Source organism: Periplaneta americana, chromosome 16 (genome assembly GCF_040183065.1).
Source record: "Periplaneta americana isolate PAMFEO1 chromosome 16, P.americana_PAMFEO1_priV1, whole genome shotgun sequence".
Lineage (NCBI taxonomy): Eukaryota > Metazoa > Arthropoda > Insecta > Blattodea > Blattidae > Periplaneta > Periplaneta americana.
Window position 1 is genome coordinate 182,560,647 of NC_091132.1, and position 18,704 is coordinate 182,579,350.

An 18,704-nucleotide genomic window follows, 5' to 3' on the forward strand; every position below is an offset into this window, starting at 1 on the left:
ACTATTATATTATTATTAATATTATTATTATTAATATTATTATTATTAATATTATTATTATTATTATTATTATTGTTGTTGTTGTTGTTGTAAATTTTAATTCTGTTCAATTTTTAATTCCGTAATACTCTCGTGTGTATTGTGCTGGGCTTTTATTGGTCCGTGTCTCTTGATGAGCACATTAATGTAATAAGAATAAGAATAACCTGTTATGTCCTGTTAAAAGCAGAGTTCTTCCCTACGTGTTAGGTCTTTAGTAACTCATGTGTTGAGTTATTCCGTGTAAGGGACAAATAAACGCTGTAATTGACTTTTGAAACAGAAAAAATGTAGCAGAATGTTCCAAGGATGTGTTATTAATATCGTGTATTGTATAAACTAAAATAATAGCAGGAAACGAAACCCTTAACCAAAAATCTTTAAGTTGATCTTCGTACCATATTTTCAGTAGCTCTATCTATCTGACAGCATGCTCTTCGCCATGTTATGACTCTTACGTGTTTTCTCCCGGATCAATGACTGGACCAAAACTTCCTTACCAAGTTTATATTCAATCTACTTCCCAAGAATTTGGCAGAGGTTATGAATCAGTTGCAATGGGGTTATTTTGCCTTGTGATTTGTCCTGATGGAGATTCTGTTGATAGATATATATTTTTATAGAAGCAGGACGAATAGTATTAGTGATTGAGTGGATAGCAGTTTCTGGGTCTGAGATGCCTACAGAATTTCTGAATTACTTTTGTTAAATGTGCTTCCCCCTTTGGATATGTAAAACGTCAAGCATCTGTACTATTATCATTATTATTATTGTTATTATTATTATTGTTTTTATTATTATAATTGTTATTATTATTATTATTATTATTATTATTATTTATTTTGTACGATACCGCCTGAAGATGTTTATTTTATTGTATTAATTTTATCGCTCTCTTGGACTTCTATTGTCCAGTGTCTGTTGTCCAGCACATAAATATTAATAAATAAATGAATAATTATTGTTATTACTATCATTATTGCCCTTATGATTTTTATAATTACTGTTACTACTTAATTTTTTTTAAATAATCTGTACAAAAAGTAACTGAAGGTGAAAGTCCATTATCAATTTCTCCTAAATTACTTTGCTTATGGGGCATATATTTCATCATTTGAAGTCTAGACATTCTTTCCACTAATGACACTTATAATTGTTAGTGTTGCAGTTAGCCACAATAGTGGAGTTGCAAAATTCTGCGGAGATATTCGTGAAGAGGACGACGGCAAGAAATACGATTGTGACATCTGCGGAATGTCTTTTCTCGACTCTGCAAGACTCAAAAGCCATTACCTCGTACACAAATGTCACAAGGAATTCAATGGAGATGTGCGTGGAAAGTGTTTTTCTCGATCGGCGGATTTCGAAAGGCAGTCACGCGTTCACTCAAGCGAGAAACCATTCAGCTGTGCCGTGTGTGGCAGGTTGTTTTCTAAATCCCACCATCGCAACCAGCATTCACGCGTGCACACAGACGAGAAGCCATTCAGTTGTGATGTGTGTGGAAAGAGTTTTTCGCAATCGTCACATCTCCAGACCCATTCACGCGTGCACACTGGCGTGAAACAATTGAGTTGTGATGTGTGTGGAAAGTGTTTTTCAAAGTCCTACGAACTCAAGAGGCATTCTCTTGTGCACACAAACGAGAGGTCATTCAGTTGTGATGTGTGTGGCAAGAGATTTTCACGTGTGCATGATGTCAAGATGCATTCACGCGTGCACACAGGCGAGAAACCATTCTGTTGTGACGTTTGTGGAAAGTGCTTTTCAAACTCCGACTATCTCAAAAAGCATCATTCACGCTTGCACACAGGCGGGAAACCATTCTGTTGTAACGTGTGTGGAAAGTGCTTTTCAAAGTCCTACGAACTCAAGAGGCATTCACTTGTGCACACAAACGAGAGGTCATTCAGTTGTGATGTGTGTGGCAAGAGATTTTCGCGTTTGGATTATCTCAAGAGCCATTCAAGCGTGCACATAGGCTGGAAACCATTCTGTTGTGCCGTGTGTGGAAAGTGCTTTTCAAAATCCATCTATCTCAAGGAGCATTCACGCGTACACTAGTGGTTGTGGGGTGGGACCATTCCGTTGTGACGTCTTTGGAAAGAGTTTTGTGCGAGATCGTGCGTATTTGCTTGTTTTCCGCACAGAACCAATACGCGGTAAGTGTAAAATACCACATTCAGTATTCCCAACGTAACACACATAACAATTTCCCTCTTCTTACCGCTTAAGCGCGACATTCATTTTACTGCTTTAGGCTTTTAACATATTATTTTTAGAGACGTTTAACATAGTAATAATTATAAATTGGAAACTTACCACTGCAATTTCACCTAAATTGCAATGTTAATGATCGTTTTTAAATATCTGCAAAAACTAAGTAAAGTCTACTACTCCACGAAACTTATTGCATTCCTGATACAAGTAACATTAAGGAAGCCGTGAAAAAATCAACAAGATTGCAGATGCCGATGTTATTACTGCAATATTGTTAAAATATTAAAATTAAAAAATATATCATTACGTAACCTTACCATTTGTTTTAAGTTCGCATTTACAGCCTGGGGGGGAAAAGAAAGGCAGACGTATGTCACCGCCTGCTGGAGTATAGTAAACACAGAAAACATTTTGTAGCAACAATGTTGAAGAAAGATATTTTGGATTTCTGAAGTTGCCGTCATTAAACAGAAACCAACATGGAGATTTCATTGCAACTAATTAGAAATTCGTCTTTCAGGTATGTAATAAACGATCTTCGCATAAAATAATGTATGATGCACGAGTATGTTCGTTTTCATGTTCTCGGAAATTTAAAAAGCTCAACTACGTTTCGCTTTTTCAATCTTTTCCTCGAACATGAAAATGTCAACATACCGCTCTTGTAACGTATATTACTACCTCGCTCTCCTTACATTTGCATTAGCATTCTCGTGTTCATACAGGCGAGAAGCTCTTTTGCTTTGATTTGTGTAGGAAGGATTTGCTCTCCGGAATAATCTCTATCTGCATTCTCTTGTTCACGGAAGCGGGAAGCTGTTTAGTTCTGAAGTTGTGGAAAGGGGTTTTTGAGCTACAGATATTGCAATGTGCATTCAGGTATCCACCGTTGAGTAGCCATTCCGTTGTGATGTGCGTGGGAAGTGTTTTGGATGTCCGTTTATTCTCCAGATGCTTTTTCGTGAAAACCCGTTCAGTTGTGATACGTTTGGAATGGTTTTTTTTTTTTGCGCTCGGAAAACCTTAATGAGTATTCACGTATGCATACATGCGAGAATCTCTTCATCTGCGTGTGTGTGAAATGCTTCATTTATGGCCCGCATATCTTAATATACAGTCATGCGTGTACATAATTATATTTTATAATAAATATTTAAATATCCTGTACTTTAATCACTGTATTGTTTTATTATGTTAGCTTTAAGTTGTATTTGAGCAAGATAATATTTCTTTGTTCTTACCCTGAATTATTAATTGTTTACGTTTTTTTCATCTGGTAATCTTTTATTACTTTGCCTTTTATTGTAATTGTAAATTTATCATTAATTGTAATTATGATTTTAATTGTAGTCTTAATACTATAGTTCTAATTCTCAGCTGTGGGTGAAGATTAGGCTTGATGGCATTATCTCTGCCAGGTTAAATAAATATTACATAGTATACTATACTGTTCATATGCCAAAAGCCATATGATGGATCTTGTGTGGAAGGTCTTTTTGTGCTAAAAAGTTCCTCAAAAGGTGTTTACGCTTACTTCCTGGCGAGAAGTGATTGAATTGCGAAGTTTTGGCGTAACTTTGTTGAATAGGGGAAGTGTGAAAATGTAGCTGCAGAAGCTCTATGCACTCCTCACTTATGGAATCAGTTCGAAGCAGCTAGGTCAAGTGAACCACGCACATTAACACAGAACCATGGCACAACCCCTTGTTAGAAACATCCCACTGTATACAAACTCATGCATTATTTAAAGAATGAGTAATCCGATGGAGACAGAATGATCCAGGATTTGGATCTATAACGAAGAGTCAAATAGGACAAGAAAGAAAATATAAAAGCTTAAATATAAGGCTGCAAAATATTTCACAAAGGTATGATGAATTCAAAGACAATGGCCGTGTAGTTGAATATTTGCGTGCCTGTGGTTACAATTTTCAAACCCAAATAAATCCATCCAAGACTCGGTTTCTGGAATAAAATAGGCCTAAATTTTTTCAGGAAATATGTAAACCATTCAAAATTTCGTTCCACCTAAATTATTGCAATATCAATTTAAGAAATATAAAAATAATAAATACTGTTTATGTGAATTTGCTTTGTTGTAATTTTCTCTTGGGTCAATTTTTTTGGGTGAATTCTCTGGTGCATCAGTCATCCATGGGTCAAATTTGATTTGGGTGAATATTTGTGTAAACTACCACCGATATAAGTATATCTGAACAATACGAAAAATACAAACATAAATGGGAAAAATGAGGTAGGCCTACTTAGCAAACTGATTATATTCAATTGTTCATTACTCCAAATATCTTGGAGCAACAGTAACAAATATAAATGACACTCGGGAAGAGATTAAACGGAGAAGAAATATGGGAAATGCCTGTTATTATTCTGTTGAGAAGCTTTTGTCAACTAGTCTCCTGTCAAAAAATCAGAAACAAAAAGTCACAATTTATAAAACGGTTATATTACCGGTTGTTCTGTATGGCTGTATAACTCGGACTCTCACTTCGAGAGAGCAACTGAGATTGAGGGTTTTGAGAATAAGGTTCTTACGAAAATATTTGGGGCTAAGAGGGATGAAGTTAGAGGAGAATGGAGAAAGTTACACAACACAGAACTGCACGCATTGTATTCCTCACCTGACATAATTAGGAAAATTAAATCCAGACGTTTGAGATGGGCAGGGCATGTAGCACGTATGGGCGAATCCAGAAATGCATATGGAGTGTTAGTTGGGAGGCCGGAGGGAAAAGACCTTTAGGGAGGCAAATCTGAATAAATCCATCCAAGACTAGGTTTCTGCAATAAAATAGGCTTAAAGTGTCTCCACAGATAAGTAAACCATTCAAAACTTCGTTCCACCTATATTATTGCAATATCACTTGAAAAAGTATATAAAATAATAAATACTGTGTATGTGAATTTTCTGTGTTTTAATTTTCTCTTGGGTCAATTTGATTGCGTGAATTCTCCTTTGCGTCAATCATCCATGCGTCAAATTTCATTGGGGTGAATATTGTTTGTGTGAACTAGCACCGATATACATATACTTCAACCTAACGAAATGTACAAACGTGTGTGGGAAAAATTAGGTAAGTCTGCTTAGCAAACTGATTATATTCACTTGTTCATTACTCAGTCACTAAGATACTGTTCGGAAAAGTTTGGTTATAGTACTTAAAACGTATGTAGGCCTAGAGTTTTTGTTGATCAGCGTCTGAACAAATATATTATGTATTTTCATTAAATTTAAATTCCAAAATAACTATATTCGTTAAGGAAAATTATGTCAGACCAGCTGCTGATCCTCATTTTGATTTGGCTCACAAAGTATGGACTCATTGGCTGAAGATTTTTGATAATTTTATATCTGTAGTGTTAACTACTGTTTTACATTCAAACAAATTAAATCTGATTAATTATGTGTCTCATTCTGTTTATGATTGTATAAGTGAAATTAGTACCCTACATAATTATGAATTAGCTTTTGGGTACACTCAATCCTCCACATACAGCCCTGTAGGAACGTAATGATATATATACTAGACATTTACCTGCCAATAGAAGAGAGCATTGGAGGACCTATAGCTCATTATGGGCCTGTTCAGACAGTCCTAACTCTATGTAATACAGGAAACTATTATAAAGCCGTAAATCGACCTCAAAATAATTACATTCGTGACCTTTCTTTTTCCTGGACTCTCTTCTTCTCAAATACGTCAGAGGGATTTAGAAAGTAATACAGTCACACAGGCGTTAAGCTAGAAAATAAATAATCGTCGCAGAAATCCACAACTGAAAAATTATATTTGTGCAAAATACGAAAATCTTGTACAATATTCGAAATAATTGTACAAAAAAGATACAATTTATAAGGTTTATGGAAACAAAAAGTTATGTAATTTGTTTCTTGAAGTGTTATTATTTTCAGTCCATTTTACCACACTCTAGATGTGCTTATGCATGTAAATCATTAGACGTAGTTGTGTTTAGAATCGATTACTGCTGAATTTACATCACATTAAAATACGTTATTTTATGCGCATTCTAAACATTCAAATTCCTTCCCACTAGGCTCTTCAAGATTTATTATTAGCAGAGTTCTAACTCCTTTTACTCAAAGACGGTTTCTAATTACAGTTTTTACAAGATTTATGCAACCAAATCCTCGCTTACAGTTTACGATATGCGATGGAATTACTGTATATAAGTCAATTAGAAGAAATTGTTTACTTGACTTGTGTTAACTTAAATGAACAGTAGCAAATTTTTGAAATCCATTCCTGAACAACTATTGCTCAATATCTTCTTGAACTTTGCCCGTGCCATTAGCATTTCATTTACATTCAAATTCTCCACAACTGAATAGTTGAAACACATCTCTGATTTCATTTTCTCCATTACCATCTTCGTTTCTGAAGTCCAATGTGGTTATCGCATTTTTGCACATTTACATTCAAAGTTCGTTGCATTTCTGGAAGTCGAGTAGTAAAATGCGAGAAATGCGACTGTGGCTTAAGGCGTGCTGTCACATTACAGCAAGCTGTGGAGCAAGTTTGAACTGTGAACTTTCCTATAAGAACAGACTGAAACTGTCAAATTCGTACTGCAGTGCACTAATCTCTGCTTCTACTGCTAATTGAAAATTTAAACTAAAACTAAACAGTCAGAAGAATCTCCCTATTCAGAATGTGCATCCACTCCTGATTTACAGCCGAATGCAGCACACGATTTCGCCATAATAATAGTAAACTTAAAGAGTCATTTTATTCAAAGAAGTTTTCCTTTCGCCTAAACATCTATTTCCCATATTAATTAGAAGGAGAGAGAAATGCGATTCAAGAGTGTCAATAGTGCGAAGTGAAACTTCAGATTTTTATGGCAGAATTTATATACAGCCGTAGACGAATTTGGTTGAAAAAGAGGGAAACGGGAGGAAAAGCTTTAAAATGCATGCGAGGTGTGCTTGCAAGGGAGTTTGGGGCTGAGAAGTACTAATTTGTGATCTCCAAGCCTGTCAGCCACTTTTCTCTCTCTGGTTTCGTTCCTCCACTGAAAGTAATTTTGAAGGTGAAAAGCCGGAAATGGACGTAATCTAATGGCTAGCACATAGAAGGGGCAGAGGGTGTTAGTTGGACATTGAAAAGTACTTTGTCCATTCACACTGCCAGTGGAGTCCAGTAAACTCGCTCATATGACAAGTGTGATATTCGAAGGCTACCTAAGACCGCCAGAAGAAACACCTGGATTTGTAAGTCTGATCTGTAAAAGTCCCCTGTGCGAATAAAGTGGACCAACGTCGTTCATGTAACAGGGAAATGCACGAAGCTAAGCCAGTGCATCTTTGTGGAAAATTGTTTGCAGTATTAACGGAATCCCTATGGGCAAGGGAATGTAGGTTGATGGCCCATTTCTTTTAGGGCTCATCCCGATAATCCTCTTAGAGGCTAAGGAAATCCTCTGGCAGGATGAATTTGTATACAGATATTGTATATCCACTTTATAATGTTCACATTACTGGGCATAGGTAATCCAGAAACCTACGTGTCACGGTTTTCTATGTGAATTGCTATCCAGCTAGCTTAGTTATAATTTCAGGAGCTTCTTTTAGGTCTCTGTATATTTGCTGAATGGAGCTAATTATTCTGTGCTAATTTTGGTCTTACCTAATGCTTAAGATTTACGGCTCAAAGCAGGTATGTAAATGTAAATATTTCAGTATACAGTGGGCAATATACCGTTGCATTGTATTCCGCAAAAGTTCGTAGTAAACGACATCCAAAAACTTTCTTCATGTTTTCCAATGTGTTGTACTTTATATCGGATTGAACTAGAGACATGTATTTCTTTCTTTGCGTGGTATTATGTATATTGTATTTCGGCAAATGTTTTCACTTATCTCGTATGACATACAGTTGATTCTTGCTTACCGATTGTATGTTGTATTGTCACATTCTTTTTACAGTATTTGTATATATACTTGGGTCTTATGAATACTACTCTCCACATTAATAATTATAAGCAGTATCTGAAAGTTGAGAGAGAATGTTTTACTCTGATATCGCAATATCTTTCCCACCTGATGCTATATTCCGAACTCTCCTAATTCTTAGTCCTTATGATTTCATTGGAAGCTGAGGTGCGTGTCGTAGGAAAGTTGGTCAGGGAGTATTTTGTGACAGTTGTAGAATGTGATTTCATTATGGAAGCAGTAACACAGCTGGTGATGAGGTTAGTCTATGTGATAACTGGTCATGTGAACACTGGCACTATAAAACATTGGTTGTGCAACTGGAGGAAACCATCGCCTACCTACAATATGGGCGGGAACTTTCCAAAATTCAATTGGTAAATTACACACTGTATATCGTTTCTGAAACTTATCCGAAACTAATGTGTCTCCTAATACCGTTTTCTTACTATTTATTCTCTCTGTATTTTCACGACACATTTTTTTCATTACCATTTCTATCTCTTACTTGTTATACTCATATATATTTCGTAATATCTTTTCCACCTGATGCTCTATTCCTAACTCTCTGAAGTCTTAGTTCTTACTGACATGTAACATGACTAATTCACACACCTCGCTCACTTTGCTATTTACATCACTTCACTAATTAATTTAATATCTTTACACTATATTCTTACACTTTACATTATTTAAGCGACTCGTACACTTATCTTCCATCGTTCTACACTGTGTCTTTCATGTCCTTTGTTTTCTTTTTTCACTTCGTCTATTTCCTACTTCACTCGTCCGACACTATTTAGTAGACATCTACATTTTGTTGAAAACGCCCGATAGAATATAGAACTTAGTGACGAACACTGTCGTGAAATCCTCGACTTTATTTGTAAGACAATTATTTTAACTTATTCCTAGTATCTCATGCTGATTTGTGCCGAAATACACGTTGGTTTGCACAGGGTCTTCCATAAGTAACGAGTCTATCGAAAGATAAACTATTTTGGATAATTTTTTGAATTGATGTTCATCCTCGCCATGCATTCGATTTAGAATTAAAGACCCCCTCCCCTCTCCGCCAGTACTATTAAACGGAAGAATGGTTAGTGTTTTAAACCTTTATTATAACACGTAACGTAAAATACAGTTTCAATTGTTGACAAATTATGGTGTACAATTTTCAAAATGTCTTCCGTTCTGCTGAATGCAGAAGTGTAAGCGACGTATCAACTCTTCATGGACTCTGGTGAGCATGTCAGGTGTGTCCATTTGTATCGGGTATCTTTTCTTTCCACTAATTCAGTATTGGTGTCTGGCTTAGTCTCAGAGACACGATCTTCGATCAGTTCCGAGAGAAATAAGTCCAGGGGAGTCAAATCAGTTGATCGCGATGACCAACAAATTAGGGATTGGCGACCGAATCACCTCGTATAGTAGGCCATGCTCCAGATCATTTTAAGTTGGCATGAAATGCACATCACACATGCATTAGTACCTTCCTCTGACGGCAGGGTGAGGGGGTGTTAGTTTCTAAATCGACTGTGCAGCACTAGGAAGGGTTCTTTCTCGTGAGGATGAACATCATTTTAAAATATTATCCAAAATAGTTGATTCTTCGATACAGTCGTCACTTATAAAAGACTCTGTATTTGTGGTAACTATTGTTTTATGACGCGCACAGAAATTCACACACTACACAGATATGAACTTATTATTGCCAAGCTTGTAAGTTTATCTGAATATTTCACATTCTGCGTGTTAACTTACCTTACTTAATTTCCTTTTTCAGTCGTAATGGACGTGATCAAGATGGAACCTGGGTCTGACCCAATGGGTATACAGACAAGTGGTATCGCAGATATAGAAGAGAAGAAGCCTTTATCTGAGGTATATTGAGAGCAATTACTATTTATTATCTAAATGTGTCATTTATGACTAGGGAGCGCATTCCTTTGTAATTAATTGTTTTTCTTGCACGAGATGAAACATAACTGAAAAAAGTTGAACTTTAATGAACGTGAAGTTCCAAACGGAATTTTATTTCACCTAAATCACGTATTGTCTCAAAATCATGTGATTACTTACATTCAGAAAATATATTACAAACACAAAAATGTTGAATTTTTCTTACTAGCATTGATTTTTGGAGGATCTTTTAAGCAATTGAAAATTAAATCAATAATAGCTCAATTAAAATAACCTTAACCTTTACATTGCATTGTAGTTCCTTGTGATCATACAGGCAACATAATATCATACAGTAAAGTATATTCTTTTCCTAGTATCTGCTCCGTTACTAGAATTTTCAGATAAACTATTTTATTGTTATTTTCGAATAGGTACACGTGAGCTCGAAGACATCAGTGCTAATGAAAATGTATACGGACTTTATAAATATTCACGGAGTTTTCGTCAACAACTTTATATGATGTATTATCTAATTATTTTGTTCTTTATTTGCAGGAAGGAAATTTATTAGATTTGGACGTCACTAAAATAAAAACTGAATGTATAGCCCACGGATATGACGTGAAATCAGAGATGACATTTGAGGAAACTGCAGTCCCAATTGTCTTTCCGGTGCTGAAGAGTGAACCTGAGGTGAGAGCAGTATGTGAAGTTTGTTGGTCGCTAGTTCTCTCTATCTTATTTACTGGCTGGTGTGGCTGTACAGTAAAGTGACCAGCGAATGTATTAGTTGCTCTCATTCTTTGAATTTCGTCATGCTGTAGACATTACTAAATCTTTTCCGCCTCATTTTTGGCATAGAGACTGCGAACTGAGTGTTCGGTGATTCATATTATTCTTCATGTTTTCATGGCCAGTTAGAATTTTTACCTTGCCAATTTGTAACTTAATTATTTTACTAATCCTGTTCAGTTTATTTGAATCATATACGTACTTGCTGGTAATACACTGGAGTGAAAATGGATGCTCACCTCCTTCATAAAATGTTCCCACTACTGACTTCACTCTAAAGTTTGGATGAGTTGTGGTAATTTTTACTCCCTGACAGCTGTGAGCATCTCAGGACATCGTGCGACACTCGTCATTTGCACTTTCACTTGTCACAGTGTAGTGCAAATGTATTAAGTACACGATATATCGTACAAAATGCAATCAATTCCGTTTGTAACATTTTGCACTTATTTCCAAATCATGTTTCTGGCAACAAATCTTAAATTTTATACTGCATTGGTAGAATCTATATTCAACTCTCTGGAGTATATAAACTGCCACGCATTTTTTTCATGTATTACTGTTGTCCTATGTGTCTGTTTTACATGAACTTCTGCTACAGGAAGAGTTTTATGATTTGGATCAAGTGAAGGAGGCCAAACTGGAAGTAACAGCAGAAGAGAATGAAGTCTTAACTGAGAGGTGAGTGTAATATACGAGTCCCTAGTTTTTTGCTGGTTTTAGTGCTTTATTTAAATAATGACAACATAAAAATATCTAAAGGCCCATTCACAATGAAAATTAAACATAAGCATAACGTAAGCATAAAACCTTGTGTCCATGTTATTTAATGAAAGCATTCACAATGAATTACATAAGCATGAACTTAATCATTATCATAAGACATTTCAGAGGCGTATACTGGTTAAAGGGTTTGGGCTACCGCTGACCCTATTATTACACAAAATATATCTATCAATTACTTTAATTTTAATTGCTATGGTAAAACTAATAATACAAAATTATTACATTATGTTATATTATAAACTTTTTCTTTTGTAATTTCCTTGGGCTACCGCAGAATACACCCCTTAATACATGAAAGTTTGCAAACTCCAAACTTTCATGCTTATGTTTATGCGATTTGGAAACAGTACACAAGCGGAGAGCGTGTTTTCACTTTTTGTTTAACATCTCATGGGCTTTGCCTACAGGCAATATTTTGATCTATTGGCCGTGATGATAGCTAGGCGCGCAACATGGAATCATATGACGAAAAGTTGATTATTTTACATCTCCGTTTCTTTGATTTCAAGTATTGAAAGCCATATACTGATGCCATTGTAGTTATTAGAAACATAAATTGAATAACTACATCGTCAGTCTTTGTGCAATTCTCCATTTTTATGTAATAGATTCTGTAGTTTTGTTGATTCGGTATGTTTCTTTCCACACACGTGTTATGTTTACGTTATGTTTAATTTTCATTGTGAATGGGCCTTGGCTACTTAAGTTTGTGGCAGTGTTTATGTGCTTATGTTAATGTTTACGTTATGTTTAATTTTCATTGTGAATGGGCCTTACCTACTTAAGTTTGTGGCAATGTTTATGTGCTTATGTTAATGTTTACGTTATGTTTAATTTTCATTGTGTATGAGCCTTTATAGTTTCTACGTGATTATTTTTATATGAAAACTTCAGTTTACGTTGTGGACATAAATGACAAGAATGATATCATTTCCTATCTCTATCACGAACACCTGCCCTACAGCTACTTTACCACTCCTACAACTGCCATCTAGTGGAGCTGATGTTGCTGCTGTCAGAGAAAATACCAAGGCATAGACCTGCCTTCAACTTTTCACCTTTAATGGAGAACAGTTCACTGACCAATTTCATTGACTAATGGAATGTACTCAGGAAATATGTTCCCGTTGTTTTCTCTGGTTTGATCCGGCAGTTCTAGTAGACTTTTCTGTATAGCTTTGAAGGAAGTGAGTCCTACTTCTCTGCAGCATGTGCATCACAGATCCTGAGTTCAAAAAAAAGAAAAAATAAAATTTACGTGGATTTCAAATTTTGGATTTAGAAAATTATTATTATTATTATTATTATTATTATTGTTGTTATTAGTGTTATTATTATTATTATTATTATTAATATTATTATTATTGTTATTATTTTTATTATTGTTATTATTATTATTGTTATTATTGTTTTTATTATTATTATTGTTATTATTATTATTGTTGTTATTATTGTTATTGTTATTATTGTTATTTTTATTATTATTGTTATTATTATTATTGTTATTATTATTACTATTATTATTATTATTATTATTATTATTGTTATTGTTATTATTGTTGTTATTATTAATATTATTATTATTATTATTATTGTTGTTATTATTAGTGTAATTATTATTATTGTTATTATTATTGTTATTGTTATTATTATTATTATTATTGTTATTGTTGTTATTATTATATTATTATTATTAATATTATTAGTATTATTATTATTATTATTGTTACTATTATTATTATTATTATTATTATTGTTATTGTTATAATTGTTATTATTAATATTATTATTATTATTATGATTTTTATTATTGTTGTTATTATTAGTGTTATTATTATTATTACTACTATTATTACTATTATTATTACTATTATTATAATTAATATTATTATTATTATTGTTATTATTATTATTATTATTATTATTATTATTATTATTATTATTATGTTCAATGTTTAATTCCGTAATACTTTTGTGTGTATAGTGCTCTGCTATTGGTCCGTGTCTGTTGATGAGGTTATTAATATAATAAGAATAAGAATAGCCTGTTACATCCTATTAAATGTAAGGTCTTCCCTAGGGGGTAAGTCTTTAGTAACTCATGTTGTGAGTTATTCCTTGTAAGGGATATGTCTCAGAATATGGCAGTTGCTTCGCCACAATCCGTAAAGTTTTGCTTCACCAACTAACTGTCTTCCTAATACCTGCACACGCAGATTGGTAGGCCTAAATATTTTGTTTCAGTTTTGACACTTAGTGAATCATTTCACCAACACATGGACGCTTCTATGACTTAATGTTTTAATAAGTACAAAAATGAAGATAAATACGTTATTATTATTATTATTATTATTATTATTATTATTATTATTATTATTATTACTACTACTACTACTGGTACAATTATTTTTATTGTTATTATAATTACTATCTTTTTATTATTACCATTAATCTGATGGCGAGAACATTGCTTAGGATTCATTGTCCCATTGCACCCATCATCTTTTTAATCGTCTCTTTCTAGTATGTCAGCTCCTTTGTTGGTCTTGGCATGTATGCAGATGTAGATGTTGTCTGTCCATGTCTTCTTTGGAATTGCATGAGATGCAGGTTGGTGGTGGCAGTATTCCAAAGTGGTGAAGATATTTCCCGAGGCAAAGATGATCAGTGCTGAGGTAGAAAGTTGCAACTCGTGTTCTCTCTGATCACTCCGCTGTGTTCAGGACTACAGTGGTCCGACGGTTATGCTGCATTCCTTGTTCCTCTACGTTATTATTTTCGTTTACTGTTTCTTTTTTAGAACAATGTGGTGTTTTTTTTAATGAATAAACCAGAGAAGGTGCATAGCAGGGAATAGACCGCACTTTGTTTTAAATCTGCACGACTTTAACGGCATAATTAGTGCCTTGTTGACAATTTGTGCACCTGAAATAATCAAAGTTCTGCTTTATTTCGAACAGATGCTTGTTCGTTTTTTAGCGCCGTGTTTTTTACCTCGTGCACTGTATGTTTCTGCATTCCCCTGTATCCCAGTAATGCGTGCGTTGCACTAAGCTGCTGACATTGTGATGTGTGACTTCCCCACTCCATCATAACCTTAAATGGAGCATTGCTGACATTTTGTGTACTTGCAACACTCACAGCTGTACACCTATAATTTAGTGCTCGTTCTTTCTAGGTTGTCGGACAATCCTCACGTATTACAAATAACAGCTTACTCTTCGGTTTTGCGTTTTGTAAGAAGAACGTTTCTGCATTATTCATAAAATATTCACACATTACTTGTGTAAATATATTACTTCTGTAAACATTACTTCTGTAATATTAGATTTGATCTAATGCTAAAATGAAAACATTTTTTTTCTTTTTTTCCTATTTTCTGCATAATATTGTAATATTCATTTCTGCAGAATTTTTCCTTTTCATAAAAGGACTATTATAATTTCCGATTTGTGTTAGGGATTTAATTCAGTCATTCTTTTGCAGCATTTTAGATTATCGCTTTAAAGAGAAAATAAATGCTGTAATTGAATTTTGAAACAGAAAAAATGTATTAAAATGTTCCAAGGATGTATTATTATTATTATTATTATTACTGTTACTTGTACCATAGTTTTTTATGTAATTGTATTAATTGTTTCACTGTCTTGGACTTCTTTTGTCCAGTGTCTGTTGTCCTGCACATAAATAAAAATAATTACATGAAAAATTATTGTTATTACTATCATTATTGGTGTTATGATAATTATAATTACTATTACTTTTAGTTTTTTAAAGATAATCTGTACAAACGTAACTGAAAGGTGAAAGTCCATTATCGGTTTCTAGTATATTACTGTGCTTTTGGCGCATATATTTCTTCATTGAGAGTCTACACATTCTCTCCACTAATAACACATATAATTGTTAGTGTTACAGCTAGCCGTAATAGTGGAATTGCAAAATCTTGCGAAAATATTCCTGAAGAGGCCGAGGGCAAGAAATGCGATTGTGACATTTGCGGAATGTCTTTTGTCGACCTTGCAAGACTCAAAGGACATTACCTCGAACACAAATGTAACAAGGAATTGAATTGCGGTCTGTGTGGTAAATGTTTTTCCCGATCGGGTGATTTCAAAAAGCATTCACGCGTTCACTCAAGCGAGAAACCATTCAGTTGTGACGTTTGTGGAAGGTGCTTTTCAAGGTCCAACCATCTCGGGATGCATTTACGCGTGCACACAAAAAAGAGGCCATTCAGTTGTGACGTGTGCGGCAAGGGTTTTTTCCGCTTGGAAAATCTCGAGACGCATTCACGCATACACACAGTTGGGAAATCATTCACTTGTGACGTTTGTGGAAAAGGTTTTTCGCATTTGCGAAGTCTCCAGACACATTCACGCGTGCATACAGGCGCGAAACCATTCAGGTGTGATGTGTGTGGGAAGTGTTTTGCAAGATCTGTATATCTGAGAGTTCATTTAGCGGTACACAGTGGCGAGAAGCCATTCTGTTGTCACGTGTGTGGGAAGTGCTTTTCAAACTCCGGCAATCTCAATTCTCATTCTCGCGTCCACACAAAGGAGAGGCCATTCAGTTGTACCGTTTGTGGAAAGTGCTTTTCAAGGTCCAACTATCTCGGGATGCATTTACGGGTGCACACAAACGAGAGGCCATTCGGTTGTGACGTGTGTGGAAAGAGTTTTTTGCAATTGGGAAGTCTCGAGACACATTCACGCGTGCACACCGGCGCGAAACCATTCAGGTGTGATGTGTGTGGGAAATGCTTTTCACACCCGAACTCTCTCAAGAGGCATTCACTCGTGCACACAAACAAGAGGTCATGACGTGTGTGGAAAGTGTTTTTCAACTTCATCAAACTGTAAAACACATTTAGTGATACACAGTTGAGAAGCCATTCAGTTGTGTTGTGGTTGGGAAATGTTTTGGACGTCCGGTTAATCTCCAGATGCTTTGTCGTGAAAAACCGTTCAGTTGTGATGTGTTTGCAATGGATATTTCGCGCTCGGAAAACCTTAATGTGTATTCACGTATGCATACATAAGAGATACTCTTCAGCTCTCGTTTGTGTTGAATACGTTTTTATGGCCCGCACATCTTAATATACTCTCATTTGTGTACTTAATTATATTTTATAATAAATATTTAATCTACTTTATTCATTGTATTGTTTTATAATGTAGCTTTAATTTGTACTTCAGCAAGATAATCTTTCTTTGTTCTTAACGTTTATAATAGATTGTCTAGGTTTTTAATCATGTAATCTTTTATTACTTTGACTTATATAGTAATTGTAAATTTAACATAAATTGTAATTATAATTTTAATTGTATTTTTAATACTATAGTTGTAATCCTCAGCTAGTGGTGAAGATTAGGCTTCATGGCATTATCTCTACCAGATTAAATAAATCATTATATAGTATACTATACTGTTTATAAGCCAAAAGCCATATGATGGATCTTGTGTGGAAGGTCTTTTTATGCTAATTCGTATCTCAAATGGTGTTTACGCTTACTTCCTGGCGAGAAGCGAGTGAATTGCCATGTTTTGTCTTAACTTCGTTGAATAGGGGAAGTGTGAAATGCGAAGTTGCAGAAGCTCGTTATCCTCCTCATTTATGGAATCAGTTCGAAGCAGCTAGGTCAAGTGAACCACGCACATTAGCACAGAAGCATGGCACAACCGCTTGCAGAATTTAGCTTGTAATAGACATCGCACTGTATACAGAGGGGTTGGGGACAACTCGCCTCAGAAAATTGGCCACCATCTAAAATATTGCCAACCTCTGTTTCAATTCGGTTAAGTATGGAATAGATAACCTTGGAATAAATTAACGTCATGCAACACGATACTCCACATTCTATAGTTAGGCTATTCCAAGATTTATTCTGCTATCATACAACTGGGCCTTAGTCTGTATAACTCAATATTTGTCACACCTGTAACAATGGAATGACTATGTTCAATATAACTAATTATATACGGAAATGTTACTTAAGACAGGATATTTATTACAAAATGCTATAATGTTTTGTGTATGTTTGTTTGATACGTCTGCATACCATATTCTACAACAGCAATCTCTCAATTGTTTACTGGATTACAATCAAGACTAGCATGCAAAGTACCATCTATAGATTGTTAATCTGCTATTGCATTTTGTACTTTATCTTTGTTTTACCTAGTCATTGTGGAAACGAGAAAGTCGATAATATTGCAAAACAGGCAACATATTTGCAACCTAGACCTCTTGAAGTGATATCTCTATCCAGTGCCTTTGGTTTTTACACATAGGAACATAACAAAAATTTGGCATTTTGAGTTGTTTTTAAGAGTATTTAATGTACTAATTCACTACGTAAATCCTCAATGTTTATATACCGGAAAACAATTGCACTCGCAAAGCGCATCCCTCAAAGTACACGCATCTGATTCGATTTTTTCGATTTTCGATTCAAATGTTTTATTCCGGTAAAATATACAAATAGTATACATTGCCGGCGGCTGTTTCAGGGACTTGTGTGCCCTCTTCAGCCGTCGTGATTAATACACTTGGAATACATAACATAATAACAAAGATAAATGAAATAATTAAAATTTTAAAGGATTAACAATGGTTTTTTTTTGTGCCAGTTTTTAATTTTTTGGAACTAGCAATCCCGATGCCTTTCATTATATCTTTTGACAATTGTAGTTTTCTATTAACTCTATTAAGGTTGTCCGCTGGTTCACGTTTTTAGTTCTTAGGGATGTTGGTCACCATCGTCTCTCTCTCTCTTTTTATTGGTTAGCGGCGATACACAGATGAATCAACATGTAGATGTTGTATGTTTATGTAGGTGTTACTGTGGATGTTGTGAGTAGTTTTTCTATTGTTCTGTCATTTGTGTCGGGTGGTTGTGTGAAGAGTATTGCCTGTTGAGTGCGGAGAATGTGTATTTGTCGTTGATGTATTGTAGGTGTGTGAAGAGTGGTGTTGTGTTTGTTG

General features: G+C 34.7%; 1 protein-coding gene across 7 annotated transcripts in view; it reads left to right on the forward strand.

Annotated features, from left to right (window-relative positions):
- LOC138692184 (oocyte zinc finger protein XlCOF7.1-like) overlaps positions 1-18,704 on the forward strand; it is a 241,847-nt gene that overhangs the window by 43,656 nt on the left and 179,487 nt on the right. The window contains exons 1-3 of one of the 7 annotated variants that reach the window (XM_069815250.1): positions 2,088-2,201; positions 10,017-10,114; positions 10,691-10,828. The exons of 4 other annotated variants lie outside the window; for them this stretch is intronic. In XM_069815250.1, the coding sequence (XP_069671351.1) occupies positions 10,022-10,114; positions 10,691-10,828 (231 nt within the window). In that variant the 5' untranslated portion in view covers positions 2,088-2,201; positions 10,017-10,021. Of the gene's footprint in view, positions 1-2,087; positions 2,202-7,833; positions 7,956-10,016; positions 10,115-10,690; positions 10,829-18,704 lie in introns of those variants that run through there. 2 more of the 7 variants (XM_069815249.1, XM_069815251.1) reach the window with 2 other exon arrangements.